Genomic DNA, 17,346 nt, shown 5'->3' with positions numbered 1-17,346 from the left:
CAGATGTGAGAGGGGCATCTAAAATAGGTTATGGATCATAGTAGTAGGGGCATTTTTCATTGATTGTTGCATTTAATAAGGGAAAGTGAGTGAGCACTTTTCTCTCTCTATATTCTTTTTACTGCTTTGTTAATCTGACCTGCATTATTGTCGTTGAGAGCAGTTACTGCAAACTCCATACTATAGTGAAACATTGGCTTAGAGCTAATCCGCCTACTGTAGAGAAGAGTTGAATAGTTCTACTCCACTCACTGTAGAGAAGAATAGACTTAGAACAAATCCGTGTTTCTTGTTATGTTACATTAGTGCAAAGGAAATGTGTGCACAGAAACTGGCTTTTGTTTGTCTGTCATTATTCCTCTGAAACCTGTGTGTCACAAACGATAGCAGAGAAGCTACAACCTGGTTAGAGCATTTGGTGAAGACTGATATGTGCCTTAGTTTTCTGTTCTTTTAAGGGTCACTGTAAGATCTCTCCGGCTGGTCACCTAGTTGCTGGAAACAATAGGAACCCTACTGAGGGACTGAACACACTTCACCCAGACACAAACGGCTAGAGTGGCCAGCCTCGGAGCTGGGGAACCGGGTTCGAGTCTGGACAGGGACGCTCAACAGCCTGTGATTCTGGGCAAATCACTTAATCTCCCCGTGCCTAACAAAATAAATGTGTCTGTCTGTAGTGCAACTGGTGCTCATGTAAAGCGCTCTTATACCTTAATTTGGGGATATATATATATATATATAGATATATATATATATATGTATTGTTCGGTGTGCTCTCCGTCACAACTCCTAATAAAATGTATTTTCCTTGACTTTTATGTGTCTGCCCTTTCTGCACCCAAATTTGACACAAATGGGGGAATCTGATAAAAAGGGAATGGAAGAGAAGCAAGGATAAGTGTGTTTTAAATGTGGACAATGGCGAAAGAAGTAAAATAGAGCATAAAAAATGGCAATTATTACAGTCAACATATAGAGGATTGCTGTTTCAGGCTCACCTTACCCTGTTATCTCAGAAAGTGAGTGCAAATTGAAAATTGAGCAAAAAGTTTGTGAAAATTTACTTTGCTGATGTAAAGACTGGTGGATATGGAGGGAATTTCATAAAGATGCAGGGGTGATAATATTAACTTTTACATTTAAAGAGAGAGAAAGTAAAGGAAAGTTATAACTGGGGACGTGAGGACCAACGGCTTTAGGTTGGAAGGGTCACAAGAGTTTGTATCACATACTAGATCCTAATATCAAGAAAGAAGTACTAGCTGCAGGAGACCGACAAATTATTGAGGAAAAAAGACCATACAAATTTCCAGAGGTTTTTAATAGAGAAATTAGAAAGTTAAAGGATGTTGCGCGCAGAGTAAGAGTGAAAGAATGAGTACCACCAATGGTGAATGGATTAACAAGAAACAAATTGCTCCCAGGATGGAGTTTTGATCTGAGAAGGAAATACTATAATTAGCTGAGATTATTCAAGTGAATGAGTCTCTTTATTGCTGGCTGTGCTTGACTGGGCAAATCGTTGTGTTAAACGAGTAAGTGAACCTAATAGGACCTATTAATGGTTTTCTGGTGGGCCGATTGCCCTTTTCCGAATATAATGGAAATGCATGCTTTCATTAGGAATGCTTGTTGGTTTAGCACAACCTTTATTTAGCGTACATATAGGATCTATTAGACCCCAAATTCACATCGTTGATGGCGTTCATTGCATCTGTGGATCCTTCCAATTGAGGCTCAGGCTGATCCTATTTGGTACAACCTCTGTGGTTGTAGTCTTTAAAAGACGTTTGCGTGAAGTGTTAAATAGGATAGGAGGAAAGTATATTTGAGAATGTATTATATTGATGCACTTATGTAAGGGAGTACACGTCGTAGGCTGGAAAGATTGTTGTACATCTTCTGTGCAAATGGTCTCACTGCAGAATGTTGAAGATATAAATCTGCTGTGCCAAGCGTGCCTTATTTGGGACGCGAGCACAGTAAAAAGGAGTCCATTTGAAAGTGAATTGGCTGTGGTCAATCAAGGAAACTTCAACTGCCCAAAGCAAGAAAGATATATTGCATTTTCTAGGTCTTGCTTCGTTTTATTCAAAATGTGGACGGATTTTTATAGAGAAGACATATACCCAGAAATGACTAATGCAAAAAATGGAAGTGTTAAAAAGGTGTGGAGTAGTCAAGAAACCTTTGCAAACATAACAAACACAGGCAAAGCCAATAGGTTTTACCTTATTGACCTATTGGTTTTGTCAATGCTTTTTGCCAATGCCATGCAGCAACAGCAAAAAAAAAAATGAGAGGAAAAAAAGAAAAGGTGCAATGACATGGTACCACTGTCGACCGCACTATTCTACATGCATACGCATGCATGATAACTTATGCATGTGCAAGAGTCACCACACGTGTGCGACTATGCGATTATCCAGGCACCATTTTCCTTTTTTTCCCCATTTATAGATCCAAACTGGTGGACATTATGTTGCTCGGTACATTATAAAATAAGCAAATAAATAAATGTTATTAGATCAAAAGTGTGTTTTGCAGTGTAAAGCGGCTCGGTAGGAAAGTGGCAGCTACTAGGCTCTTAAAACAAATAAATACATTTATTGAAAGGACCACAAGGATAGGGAAGCAAGTGAGGTGCTTGAGTGAAAGGATGTAGCAAAGGGGAGTGGGTGAGGCGAGGGAGCAACAGAGGTGCTCAAAAGCACACTTTGGAATGAAGAGCGGCCCTGCAGCCACTGACAGATGCCGGGCCTGCCCAAAAAATGTAATTCAATACAAATATTCAAAAGACCATAAGGGAAGGGGAGAAGCGGATGGTAGGCAAGTGACAGAGAAGCAAGGAGGGAGGTGATGGGGTAGTAAGCAACACATAAGAGAGAGAGCAAGAAAACACATGCTCTTTCTTGGAGTTCCCTAAATGTGAGCAGCAGAAAAGGATACAAGCCAGACAATCAAAAGGGGAGGGACAAACACAAGAAATGAAAAGCAAGCCATTGAATAAGAATTGAGAAAATGAGAATGGCAATAAATCTACCAATTGCAAACAATGGGTGGTCTCTAAGCCAGCTGTATGTTTCTGGAATGGTCCACAAGAGGTTTTCAGCCACAGACAGCTAAAAGCGGTCAGGTATGCAAGACCTGAAAATGCAATTTGTAAAGCGCCACTATTGCAGGGTCTTTATTCCTAGGATGTGAGTGTTGCAATGACTGATGCAAGCAGGAGGGGTGACGTGCAGTGTTGGGAGATTAAGTGAAAGGTGGTGAACATGACGTTGCATTTACATCTCGTTTGTTAAGGCTGAAGGGATGCATTCTTTCATGGAGCCAGACATTTTGGCACAAGTATATGAAATTGAACATTTGAGGAAGTTTGTGTGTAGAGTGAGTTTCTGTTATGAAATGAGCACAAACATTTGACATCAGTTTTGACTACAGGTGGCATGTTTATATCGACAGCAAGAATTTTCTAAACTTTAAATGTGAATGTGTTTTAATTGATATTAGTGTCATTCACTAAAAATGCATTGGCAGAATTTGTTAAAGGCTCTAAACCCCAGTTATTGGCCCGAGTCGCAGGTGAATGCCGAAAAAGAGGGAGAGGGCCCGTAACAGCCGATATTGTCCGAGACAGAAGGGCTATAAGGCTACTAGAACATGCCACTCATTAAGGGTAGAATGTTCTAAATTAAAAAGGGAGAAACCTGAAAAAAACATTGGAATGTTGAAGCTCTGAGCTTATACCAGCCATTATATGCCTGGTTATATTGTCTTCAATGGAGCTCTCCACATTCCAATGTTCTAAGATGTTATAAATTATTTTTAGGTATTTGTCCTACTAAGCCCTGAGTGAGGGGAATATTTTAGTGGCCTGTTATTTATTCTGTTGGTAGAGAGCACAGTGAGATGTTGTGCATTGTGTGAAATTGTTGATCAAACACAACGGACTTTAAGTCCACCATTGTGTGGCATTTTTAGCCAAATATGCCCTCCCTGGGAAAAAGTGGGAAAAGATATTGCTAGCCCCATTCCGGCTGTTGAAGCATCTAGTATATTACACAGTTGCAAAAGCCACTGTGTAGTTATGTGGTGTTTCCATTGGACCCTGTGGACCGATTTGCTCTAAACTTGGTAATCTACAAACTCAGTCAGCTAAGTGTTAGCATGGCAGTTTTCGTTGAACTTCCGTCCGAGGAAAAACAAATAGGGGTTGGGTGTAAAAAAAATTAGCACTTCTCAGGGAATTTTGCCAAAAGTCTGAGCAAAAAACGCTGAACGAATTTACACCAAAGTTGGCATCAAGGCAAACCTTTACTCGGAAAACAAACTTATTGTTAATTAGTTTGAATCCTTTCAGCAGTTTTGGAGACGTAAGCATTTGAAAGGGGGTGCTAGTTGGGTTGAAGGAATTAAAAATTCTGTATATCTTGTCAGTTGAAAAGCCATTTGTTAATCTGCTCCTAACTTTGGCAAAATGACCAGTATGCCTGACCTGAACTTTGGCAGACACAATATGTTTACTATTGGTATTTTCAAATGTGTACATATCTATAAAGGGGGTGGCTAGTTAAAAATGTTAATACTTTTGGCAATGTGTTATGAAGCTGCACAAAATATGGCAGGAACTACAAAGGATTAGTTTCCTATTGCTATGTCAAGTTTCTGCTAATCCATAAAGAGGGACATACTTAAAAGGGTCAATAAAAAGTTCATTTATTTATAACTTTGGAGCTGTATGACCAATCTGTGCCCAGTGTAGCAAGCAAGTGATACTCGGTGCGGGTACATTAGGTTTTGTGATGATCCATTGGGAACAAACCTAAAAGTCAGGGGTCAAAAATGTTTTTGACTTGCTAATAACTTTGGTAGTGGTTCGTGGATCTGCATGACGTTTAAAAGGGACTTAGTATGTTTAACATCTTTTTATTACTTTTTAGTTAAGGGAGATCCGAGTTAAAAAGGAGGCAAAAAATGTGTTAATTTGCTAATAACATTGGCACTTTAATGAATCTGCACCAAACTTGGCCGAATCCTGAAAGGCTTGAGTTTTTAATTGGCATGTCAAGTTTTGTGCCAGTCCATCAAGAGGGGCAAAGTTGGGGGGGGGGGGGCAATAACATTCTACTTTGCATATAACTTCAGTACTGTTTGATGACTGCATCAAATGTGGCAGTCATCTGGCAAGTTATACCAAATGGAGGTATTTCAGGATTTGTGCAGATCGAATGGGGGTATGAGTTAAAGTGGGGGGTTCAAAATATTTTTTATTTACTAATTGCGTTGGCACAGGCTGATGGATCTGCATGAAATTTGTCAGAGACCTATCCTTGATGTTCTCAATTTCTATCAGGGCCGTCAATGGGGCCTGGTAATTCCAAAGGAAGGTGAAAGAAGTGTTCAGCTGATAATAAATATGGCACTGTTTGGTGAAGCCACACAAAATTTGACAGTCGGTCAGTGGGTTTAACTTACTTTATGGATATGTCAAGATTTGAGCATATCCACCTGGAAGGGAGCAAAGATAAATGGGACGGCAATTAGAGTTTCATTCACTAATACCTTAGTCACTATTCAATTAAGCTGCATGAAATGTGGCAGATAGCAAATTAAGGGCAGGTAAGCCTTGCAACCAACCCCGCTGCACATAGCCAAAGGTGGCCAGGCATAGGGCTTGACTGAAGGCTATGGACAGCCCAGAATGGGTACACGGCAAGCCATGAACAATGGGGGTTGAGTAACCCAATCGGTTGGGTACAGGGCCTTCATATAAGAATGACATTAGAGATGGTGAGGGTCTGAGTGTAGTAAGCATAGAAGTTGAGGATGTGAAGGTTGAAGATGTGGGTCCATCTACTGGGAATTGTGGGAATGTTGCGCTCTACCTATCCACAGTACAGGACAGGTTATTTGGCACGCTGGTAAAGTTTAAGGTTATGCTTGTGTTACAATGTTTCTATTGTTAGAAAATGAGTAAACACTGTGGAACTGGTACTTCTTGCAACCCATCTAGCTATCACGACGTATATGTGTGGACACTCCTTTTCTTGACGTCATGTATATCCTCCTATTAGAGGTTGAGCTGTGTGGTGCAGCGGCCAGGGCAGCTGGCTTCAGAGCACAGGGTTCACGGTTCGATCTCTGGCTCAGCACCATGTGACTCTGGGCAATAGCTCACTTAATTTCCACGACGGCCCCCAGCGTAAGGGTGAGTAGTTTGCGCTTTACAAATACGGATTTACATTTAGAAGGCTGGTTCCTTTGGGCTCACCTTGACAGTTTAGCTGTGCCTGTGAGTCAAGCTGGGGGACTGGAGCTTCCAAGCACTACAGTAGTTTCAGCCATCTCCCCAGCATGCTTATGAAATACATCACTACATATGAAGACTTGGGTAACAGAGAATTATTTTAACTTTATTTTATTTGGGGGGTTGTACAGCACTACAAACCTCTGCGGTAGACTCAGTGTATTTAACTGTAACGGGTATCTAACAATGAAAATCTCCATAATCTGTAGTTTAAGTGACTGAAGGTTGTCTGGGTGCTTTTGTGAGCAGGGTGACATCTAGAAAGAAACCCTAGTAGGTCACACATCCAAGCAGGAAAACACATAGCATGAATATGGAAAACACACTCTCAAGTCAATGAATGCAGTATGGTACATTACTCTGTCCTGTCACTTTTCTTTACCTCAAACAAATGGGGTACTTCCTAAGGGGGTGGGGGGGGGGGGGGTGATCATGCAAAGTCACATGTCAAGCAGACAGTTCTAAAAGGAAACAGATTCCCCAACAGCCTGTGCCCGGGGACAGCTCTGGTGCAAAAACAGATGTTATTTACCCAACAATCTTCGGTACTTATCTTCAGGTGGGTCTAGTATAGCTAAAGCAAGCGGTGTGTGTGTCTTAAGTGTCGCAACAGAAGGCCTTTTTAAAAAAATCTGTTTTCCACACTTCACAACAGTGTTTGGGCAAACAACCGTCCATTCTCATGTCTTTTAACATATAAAGCGCTCTGAAGTAGTCTAGCCTGCGCAACTAAGCGCTACATACTGTAAATTTCGATCAAGTGTACTGCACTTCTATCGTAGGTCAGTCCGTACTTTTAATGGACATTTGCATTCAAAATCATCAGCACTGACCCTGCAAAGCCCTCACCCGTGCAGCTCCCAGAGACTTGGGCTACGGGCCAATATAGCACAACAAACATGGTGGTCTCTGCAGCCCCGCGTCTAGCGCTTTAGTGGGAAAAGACTCCCTATTGTCTGCAGTGCTTTTATGTCAATGGTCGGCATTTATTGCCCGCCCTCTCCACCCCCAGCATACTGCCTGCCCACCTCCCACTCTGCTGCACACAAATCCTGTTCTTAACTTTGTGGCACATACACTATGCAGGCTATCGCGGCGTATGCTGTGTTCCGATGGATCTTGTTATGTTACGTTGTGCTATATATAGTATGTTATGTTATATAAACTTGTAGCGCGCACAGATACTCCAAGGATGCTAGGATATGTAATATTATCCAGTATAGTGAACGGCAAAGACAATGGCATGTTGTTTCCTTCTGCTGATAATCTGATCGTCTACAGTTATGTTAGGATACGCTATGTTATGCTACGCTCTGAAATGCTAGCACAACCTCTATTATATCACTCACAAGATCCGTGACACGGGAGAGGGCCAGGAAGTGGGCTTCTGGGTTGCTGACAGATTTGCTAGGTTATTGCTACAAAGGGGTACACACACAAGAAGCCCCCGGTGTATTTTTCATGGGCAGGAGGCAGGAGCTGTAGTAGAGGAACCCATTCTATAGTAGTGTATTGTAACTGCATTTATATAGCGCTTACTACCCCTGGTGGGGCTTTGAAGCGCTTCATGACGAATATCATGCTACTGAGGAACTCACAGAGTGTTTAGTCCAGTGATTTTTGTTGAACCCACATCCCAAAGCCCACCTTTGAATTCCGACTCGCCATCTAACCAAACTGGTTGATCTTGGGAGACTTCTATACTTCGCTTGTTCTTATCTGCCAAAAAGTCGGTAGCGCCTACACACACTTGATTCACCTGGGCGCGCTATACACACCCCACATACATTGAGAAGCATACCTTTGGGTATTTGTGCTTCCGCCGTCCTTTTCAAGAAAGCCAACTGATTACAGAAAGCAGGGCCCCGGGCTGGGGACACGGATGAATAAAACAGAGACTGCTAGGAGGGAGGAGGGCTGGACGAACAATAGAAACAGACCCACTTTACCAGCACTGCCAAAACCCTGTAAAGTCAACACCTTACAGGAAGGGCAAACCACAGAAGAACATTTATGAGAGGAAATATTTTGCACCATCTCCAAGGAGACTTGTTTATATACAATACCTCTGGATCAATATGAGGTTTACAGGATGTATGCGCAGGACATTCTTCTCTGCCTCTGTCCTGAAACACTCAATATCCTGTTTATTTTGATTTTTGGTACACATTCTGCAAAGCGCTGCATTTGATACCGAAGTGTGCAGATTGGATCACTAAGGCACTTTAAAACTATTTTGGGATATACATGCGAGATGTGATCTCAAGGGTAGCAAGCGCTATATAAAGGCAAACTCTTTTTCCCTCTTCTATCCCTCCACTATCCTTCTCAATCCAAACAACTGACTGACCACCACTCAAATCACTTTTATGTTTTCACTATACTAATTCACCGCTAATCCTTTATGGGTTCCGGAGTAGCGTGCTACTCGCCAAAAAAGTGCTTCGACGCATCTTCAGGGGTAGTAAGCACTATATAAATGTAATTACAATACAATACTAAGTTGGAGTGTTCGAAAGAGGACACTTGAGCCCCAATCTCGGCTTCCCCCACTCGATCAAACGTCTGTGATCCTGGGCACGTCTCGTTTATCCCCTACCCTCCGCTCGCAAACATATGGCAGTTCCTAGAGGCGAATGCAATCTGTAGTGAGCGCTACACCAGAACATTAATCCCAAGTGCTCATTCATTAGCAACAAGCACGGGGAAGAGGCATTTACTAATTCACCAGCCATACTTTGAAAGAGACTAAGCCCTTCTGTTGCACAGCTGGACGGAGCACAAAGGCAGCCTTCAGAGCCCAGGTCTGCAGTCTTTGGAGTGCGGAACCAGACTAAAGCAATTTGGGCTCGGGTCTTTCGCTTCTGCACGCCCGCGCGCCTGCTTCTCGTTATTACCACTTTATTATCATTTCTCCAACTACTTACATGAAAGGCAGCAGTTTCACTCCGCCTGCTGTCCAATGTGCACCGAATAACAACAGGATGCTCCCCAGAGTCTGTAGGGATCCCATGTCAGCGCTGCCTGCACGGATCCCAGGTGAATTTTTGGAGACAGGCAGAAAAGTTTAATTCTTCCGCGGAATGCGGTCAAATACCTTCGCCAAGGTGGGTCGTCTAGAGACGGCTGTTTCCGAAATCCCTGATAATCACATTTGCAGTTCGTCTGGGGCTCCTGGAGATGTGGCGATCACACTCGTGAGATGTCAGCTCTGCTGGGTGCGTGCTGCTAAGTTACAAGAAATGACCCCCTGGCTGGGGTCTGCATGGGAGAGGCCCCGATCGCCCTGTGCGTGGTTCCAGGCGCCCCGGGGTGCCCACCGAACAGCACTCAAGCGGCAAGCTCACGTGCCTCCTGCAACCTTCCGAGCCCAAACCAGTCCCTCATTCAAACAGACATGCATGCAGGCAAGATACACCTCGCTCGAGTCAGAGAAGGGGCGGGGTCTGAGCCAACCCCGCCCTCCCTCGCAGCTGCAGCAGTAGCACCACCCGGCAGCTTTGATTCACGATTCTTCCGTCTCGTCTACATTCCCAGAGCTGGGGGAGGGGGCAAATAGGAATGTAAAATCTCCACTTTTCTTATGCATGCTTAGTTATTATATCTGTATGCACACCTCGAAACTGTAAATTCTCTCAGCTTTGAAAGAGAGGAGATTTGCTCAGGATCACAATATAGTGTTGCGAGAAGTAGGCATGAGAACCTACGTGTCTCCAGGATTTCCATGCAATAATAATATTGCGTCACACGAAAAGCAGATTACATTTTTAACAGCATGCTCGCATTTTTCCCAGCGCTTCAGTAAAATTTACCTGCCAGAGCTACCGACTTTGGAACTGGGGAGCCAGGTTCAGTCTCGGCGTCGGCTCAACATCCTGTGATTCTGGGCAAATCACTCAATCTCCCCGTGCCTACCAAAAATGAATGTGTCCTTATATAATGTAACTGGTGCTCATGTAAAAAACGCTCAAATACGTTCGGGTCGAGTTCGCTCTATATAAAACTGCAAAAAAAAACCAACAAAAACTAAAGGGAGTGAAAATTGTCCCCAATCCCAAATCAAACTAAAATTCTTTCTCTCGAAAACGTATACCTAGTTGTAAGAACAATCCGCATAGAATGACTGAGAGAACGCTCCCTTGTTTTACCTCTGAAACCTCCTCCAGTCTTTGTTCTTTTAGGAAGAGTTCAGGGATTTTTCTGGTATCAATTCAAATTACAGACCTGTGATAGACTCATGGCTTTGTTAAGCAGCGAGAGTTTGCTCTTGACAGATAGAACTTTGTTAGGCACTGAGAGCTGAGCAAACAGTGCCGGAAGCTGGTGCGGTTCTGTCTTACATGGCTTGACTAGTCTTGGGCGGTTTGCTTTGCCAGATTGCATGGCTCTTTCAGGCGTTGGAAAGTTCCTCCTCGCCAGATTGCATGAAGTATTGAGGCCTTGAGAGTTTTGGCTCAAGAGGCACAGATATTTCATGGAGTTCTTAGCTCTCTCTGGGCTCTACAGATAACTTCATTTATTTGAGGTGTGGAGCAGGTAGATGTATTGATTGAAGCAGAACAGCAAGGAACTCTTGTCTGCAGCTCTCCCGGGAGGAATTCCTCGAAAACCCCTGCACAGGTACCGGGAATAAACTGTCATCCACCACAAGACAGAAGCCGTAGCCCAGATGTTCCACTGTCACTGACAGCAGTGCTACCATTCATTTGCCACAATTAACACATCTGTCCCACACTTGCCCAAGACAACTGACCTACCCTCACCCTTTGCAGGGCAATCTCTTACTTAGATGACAGATCACTTGCTCAGTGCAGATAGCAGAGCTATCCCTTGCTTGTCACAGACTGCACAGCTGCACCTCACCTTTTTCAGAAATCTGAGCTATTCCAATAGGTCTCGCCTTTGGGACCTTATGTGTTTAGTTATCCAGCACAATATCCTTGGTGCAACAACATCAAGTGTTGCATGACTACACACTTATAAGGTCCCAAAGGTGAGACCTATTGGCTATGCCAATGCTTCTTTAAAGGAGGCCTCGAAAAGGGTCTCTATCGGGCTCTGTTTTGTGCCCGGTAACAGGAGGTCCGTTTGTTTCCAGACTGCGGTGACAGCAGGCACATTGATGTGTGCGTGCTCACACTGCTCACTTCTCAATAGTGGAGAAGTTACGGCATGGCGTCATGCCAGGTGAGCGTTGTAGGGGAAGGGAAATCCTTTAAAGGGAGTCATTTTCTCTCTTTTTGAAACTCAGGAGCAGCAACATTGTCGTGGTGTCACCAGGGCTGTAAGTGGAAGCTTTTTCAATATTATATTCAAGCCATGGTTGCTACTTATTTATCTTATACAACTAACAACCATTGACAAAGCCAATAGTCCTGACTTGTTGTAGGTATGATGTTACTTGTTGTATCATATATCTAGTTGCAATGACAGAAACAGCAAATACAAGTCGGGCGGCAGGCGGCACACTATGCTCAGCACAGATCTTTAGATTAAGTGTTTTTAAGCCACGCCCTTAATTACACTGGCTACGCCCCTTTGAGAGACCCTCCAGTTTTTTTATCCCACTTAAAGCCCTGGTGCGAACTTAATTGAGATTTGAACCAAGTTGTCTTATGTTTACTTGGCACGCAGCAAGACAATGCTGGCTTCTGCTAGATGTCAGGAAGCAGACTATGATGTCACCACTCTGCGACAGTGTAATATGCCTCCCGCATTTGATTTTTATGGTGGAACCGTTTTTGAAATAGAGCATATGCGATAGTGGCGGAAGGTGATTGGAAACATTATGGGTCAAGAAACCGCAAATACCCCAATCAGAAAATTATACCAAGAATTGGAACATGGGGCCCGGCAAAAATACAAAGTAATCTACTTAAAAAAATAGTATTTTAACCCAGATCTCTGCAAGCCGAGCTCCTCCATCCGCTCACACCCAGCACCTAAATAAAAAAAAAAGAATGCCATTTTGAAATATTATTGACAACGTCAAGACCAATTTATCGTACGGGGCGAGTGCAAGCCCGAGCAACAGACAGCTGCCAATTCCACTCCAAATCAAAGTTAGTCCCAGGTCGCTTCAGAAATCTGCGTTTTCGGCGGCAACTAAAACCGGGAGGCAACAACTGCTTCTAATTTTAAATAGCACGCCAGAGAAAAATCAGAAAGAAATGGCACCTTTCTGCCTTTCTCTTCCAATAACATTTCATGAACATCAGGGTTATTGAGGGGAGTGCATAGAGATACCTTTCCACCGATAAATGTTTAGATTTTTACTAACAGAGAAGGGAAGAAAAAAAAAGCTGAATCCGAAAAAAAAACACGCAAATGTGATGCGCACGCGCCACAGCGAGCCATGTGTTTTGAATTATCGTGCCTGTGTCTGGGCACGATAATTCAAAACATATGGCGCCCGTGCGGGTAACCGTACGCAATAGGCCACACACGCACGAGCGTCTTGGGAGCTTTTTGAAGCCCCCTTACAATAAGTCTCGCAGAGCAGCGCATGCGCGCTGCTAGGTGAGACCTAAAAACATTCAAATTACAAGCATACCACCCACATTTGGCCAGAGGACTATTGAAATGGAACCACTTCAGCCCCCCACCAGCTGTGGCAGAAAAACACAATCACTGTCATTTGTCTGACCACAAGAACATAAAGCACTAAGAGGCGTAGTAATTGGCAATTGTTTCACTATACAAATATAGATGCTTGTTTCCGGTCCAGGGAAGACATGGCTTGGCAGTTCGGGCTGGATTGTTCCCATGAGGTACAGGGTCAATACTGATTTGCATATAGCTTTGTCTGAACTGGGGTGGCAAAGTGAGCTAAAGAACGTTGATGGATTCAACCCAGATCTGTGACTGGGGGTGAGTGTCTGAAAAGTTTCAGCGCTCCGTCCATCATCTCCTTGTGTTTGCTTTGTTCGCCCTAAGTTGTCAGGGTATGCCCAGACGTGGGTCCCTTGCTCACTTTGGTTCTGGAATCAAGCTAGCCAGGCTGATGAGGGCTGTTAGCCTGAAAAGGGCCCCAGGATGCTTGTTTCCGGTCCAGGGAAGACATGGCTTGGCAATTCGGGATGGACTGTTCCCATGAGGCACAGGGTCAAGACTGATTTGCATATAGCTATGTCTGAACTGGGGTGGCAAAGTGAGCTAAAGAACGTTGATGGATTCAACCCAGATCTGTGACTGGGAGTGAGTGTCTGAGTAGCGGGGGAGATTACCAGAACAGTGGGGACCTGAGCAAATCACAAGTACTGAGCCACTTACACACTATGTCCAACCTACACAACACAATACAACTCTTCCTTTAGGATTACACAGGTCAACCCAGCAACCTGACATCCAATACTATATCCATTTCAATAAATATTGGGTATAGTCTGCCTAGGTACAGCCCCTCAGACGACCTTCCATGGTCAATCCAATAACTGCAGAAGCATATTTCTGCAAGTATAAGCACTAAAGGGCCATGGAAATGACAGATGTGACCAACATAAGCAGCGCAAACATAACATAGCATTGGCCTTTAGCCACAGAGGTTATGGCTTTGTCGCAAAATGAGAGTGTTGCCTTGTCAGACAGCATGACAGGCGAAGCATTGGGAATTTTGCCTGATCAGAAGGATCAGAACGCATGCCTTTGATACTCCACGGAAAGGTTTACTTGGCAGCCTTCATGGTTTGTTTTTTGTTAGCTACTACGGAGACTGGCCTTCAAAACGGTGTAACTGTCAATATTAGGAGATCAGCTTCTTGAAGAGGATGTGGCCTATCGGCAAGAGGTGCCAACTTTGGAACTGTGGAACCAGGTTCGATCCTGGGAGTCGGCTCAGCATCTTGTGATTCTGGGCAAATCACTTAATCTCCCCGTGTCTACCAGAAAATAAAAAATGAATGTGTCCTGGTGCTCATGTAAAGCGCTCCATTACCTTCGGGTCGAGTTCGTGCTGTAAAAATCTGCAAAAAAACAGGCCTTCTTTCGTTGCTAGCCATTGATAGCTTAACTCTGCCATACTGCACGGCTAGCGTTGCTTGTTGTGTTTTTTTCAAGGGAAGTTACCTCAAACTCAAAGCAATCCCGTTGTCTTAACAGCTACTGTAGAAATGTGTGCGCAGCAATCTCCAATTTTAACTCGGCCTTTCATCTATCCGAGATCGCTAACATAAGTACCACTACTAGTGAATTGAGCGATTTTGTAGTGCTTGGAAGGGTAAGACCGGAAGCGAGCGCTATTATTTCAGGGAACAGTTTCTCTTGCCAGTTCTAGAGATCCGGAAACCTTCAATATCCTGCTCCCCGAAAAGAGCCAACCGCAGTGGGGAAATCAGCCGAAAAACTAGCTCAGATCACCCAGAAACAAGCCACGAAGAAAGGCGCAGCATCTGTCCCGAATGAAGGCTGTGGGGAAGGGAACGCATCCTGCCAGGGCAGCAGATGCGGCCACCATCACTGCTCCCGGCAGCATGTGCTAATGATGGCCGCGCTGGTGGCTGGTCACTTTTAAGTGACATGTGGCAAGCTCTGTGTGCGAGCTGTTCACGCAGATGTGTCATTTGATTTATGGATTATCTGTGTTTCGTGTGGCGCCAACATGACCCCTATCGGTGATTTCGAGGGGTTGGGGACCAGAACAAAAAAGCATCGCCACAGCCAAGAAATAGGCCAGGCCTTGGCAGGCCTGCAATGTTTTATTAATTTTTTTATAAAAATTAAGTATTACGGATTTTCAGGCAATAACCAGTATATGATATACCAATTTTGCCAAAAGCAAACATGATTTGTCGCCCTCACACTTTGCCATAGCAGTTCCTTGTGCTAATGGGAACTGCTTGGTGTGCATGTGACTTTTGAGTGCCTGAGCCGCCACTCAAAGTAAAGTTAGCCAGTTAGCTGAGGTGGGCTGGCCCACTGACGTATGTTGTGTGCAGTAGTGGGCGGAAGAAACATGTGAATGACTCAACACAGGACCAATGAATGAAGTAGGCTGTCTGAAAGCCCCTATACGTATACATAATATTAGTAAAATAAAAAAGATCTTGACTAACACTAGACCTAACAAGTAATAGAAATGTTTCCGTCTATAAGTTGCGTGCATATACGTATCACTTAAGATTTTCTGTCATGTCCTACTAGTCCTACCTTTAACCATCTTTGACCTCCTGATTGTTCCATAACTTAGCCTATCTATCTTCGATGGCCTACCAGCTCGCTGAGCCTCCAAGCCCCCTAAATGTAAGAGTCTGTGGAGTGATTGTGAAGACAAGCAGCTGCTAGCCTAGCCAAAGGGCTGCTGAAGAACAAATGGTATGCCAAGGGGTGGGACCTCTCATCTTATCTGTCATCCCTAGACTCTCAAGGGCTTTTCTTGGATGTCAAGTGTATAGGGTTCAAACCCAAAGTAAAACAAGCATTGGCATAGCCAATAGGTCTCGCCTTTGGGACCTTATAAGTGTTTAGCCATGCAACGGTTGCATAACTAAATACTTATAAGGTCCCAAAAGCGAGACCTATTGGCAAAGTGATCGCGATCAAACATCAAAGTGGCCGTGCGTCCGCGAAAGTGAAAGTAATCGCGGTCAAGCGCGGCGCGCGCCCGCGCACATGCACTGTAGCTCTAGGCTGACCTGGTAGCACTTTTTGGAGCCCTCTCAAAAAGTCTCGCCAGACCATCAGGCGAGACCTAAAAATAAAGCAAGAGCCTGCAGAGGGAGTAGATGATGGCTACCGTAAGGAGGTGCAGCTGCATTATCAGAAGTGCAGCAGTGACAGACTAGTAGTAGCCGTCTCACATGTACTAGTGTGGTGCGCTCCCAGCAGCTAGGCCTCACCACCACCTCCTAGTAGATCCTTTAGGTCTCACCCCCACCTCCTAGTAGATCCTTGGGGCCTCGCCACCACCTCCTAGTAGATCCTTTAGGTCTCACCCCCACTTCCTAGTAGATCCTTTAGGCCTCACCACCACCTCCTAGTAGATCCTTTATTAGGTCTCACCCCACCTTCCTTTAGGCCTCGCCACCACCTTAGGCCTCGCCACCACCTCCTAGTAGATCTTTTAGGCCTCACCACCACCTCCTGGTAGATCCTTTAGGCCTCGCCACCCTCTACGAGTAGATCCTTTAGACCTCACCACCTCTGAGTAGTTCCCAGAATCCTTTCCAAATGTTGCATTACTTTACTCCGCATTTAACAACAAATGTGCTGCTAGCCTCCTAGATCCGGTACCCGGCTAGATTGGGCACCTCCACAACTCTCTTCTCACAGCCGCTGACGCATACACTGGGGAGCAGACAAATATTCCTGCGCCACCCTTCAGAATAACATAACAAGTTGTAGTATCTTCATATAAGATAAATTGTTCTCCTGTATTTTGTAGTTAGCTGCTCAGCCAGTGTGAGTGTTCCATGTGGAATGACAAGTGTATTTGCAAAGCGCATGTTTACCTGTAAGCATCTTGGCGCTAAATAACAGATATTTATTGTTACCCAACGGTACTCATTGAGTCTGAAAAATCCGCCCCAGTATCCAGCCCTCCTGCGTACCTAACAGCGGGTCCCAGGCAGAATGGAGATAGGACAATCCCAGCTCAGCAATGGGATCTAGGCCCACTGGCGCTGAGCAGTGAACGAGTGGTATTCATGTGTGATCAGTGCGTAAATGGGCAGGTACTGTCCGGTACTGAGTACCTGCACTTCTTTAAATTGAAAGAGAGAGTACCGGCACTTCTCAGCAGTGCTGAAATACATTTAATGGTGGAGTACTGGCACTGTCGGGATAATCTGGATATTTGGCGAATTTCCGTACTATCAGTCCTCTCCTTTTGCCCTGGCACACACATATCTCGCCTCTTCCCTGACAGACCTCCATGGCCCATGCTCGCGCTCAGAGTCCTCCGAACTCTGAGCACCAATCAGCAACGCGTCTTTTGTAACGGGATCTCTCTACCTCTCCCTCTAATAGGTAGCTTAGGCACCGTCGGTGCCCTGCCCTCCAACCCCTGCCCTCACAGCTACATTCAGGTCTGACGGCAG

The 17,346-nt window shown here is 44.6% G+C and overlaps 1 protein-coding gene across 1 annotated transcript in view; it reads right to left on the bottom strand.

Annotated features, from left to right (window-relative positions):
* MEGF6 (multiple EGF like domains 6) overlaps positions 1 to 9,743 on the bottom strand; it is a 1,140,767-nt gene extending 1,131,024 nt beyond the window's left edge. Inside the window, exon 1 of the mRNA XM_085609125.1 lies at positions 9,241 to 9,743. Coding sequence (XP_085465251.1) covers positions 9,241 to 9,326 — 86 coding nt within the window. The 5' untranslated portion in view covers positions 9,327 to 9,743. The remainder of the gene's footprint in view (positions 1 to 9,240) is intronic.
* Positions 9,744 to 17,346: the final 7,603 nt, after the last annotated feature.

Source organism: Triturus cristatus, chromosome 1_2, assembly GCF_964204655.1.
Source record: "Triturus cristatus chromosome 1_2, aTriCri1.1, whole genome shotgun sequence".
Classification (NCBI taxonomy): Eukaryota; Metazoa; Chordata; class Amphibia; order Caudata; family Salamandridae; genus Triturus; species Triturus cristatus.
The sequence above is the reverse complement of the archived record's forward strand: the minus strand, read 5'-3'. Positions and strand labels throughout refer to the sequence as shown.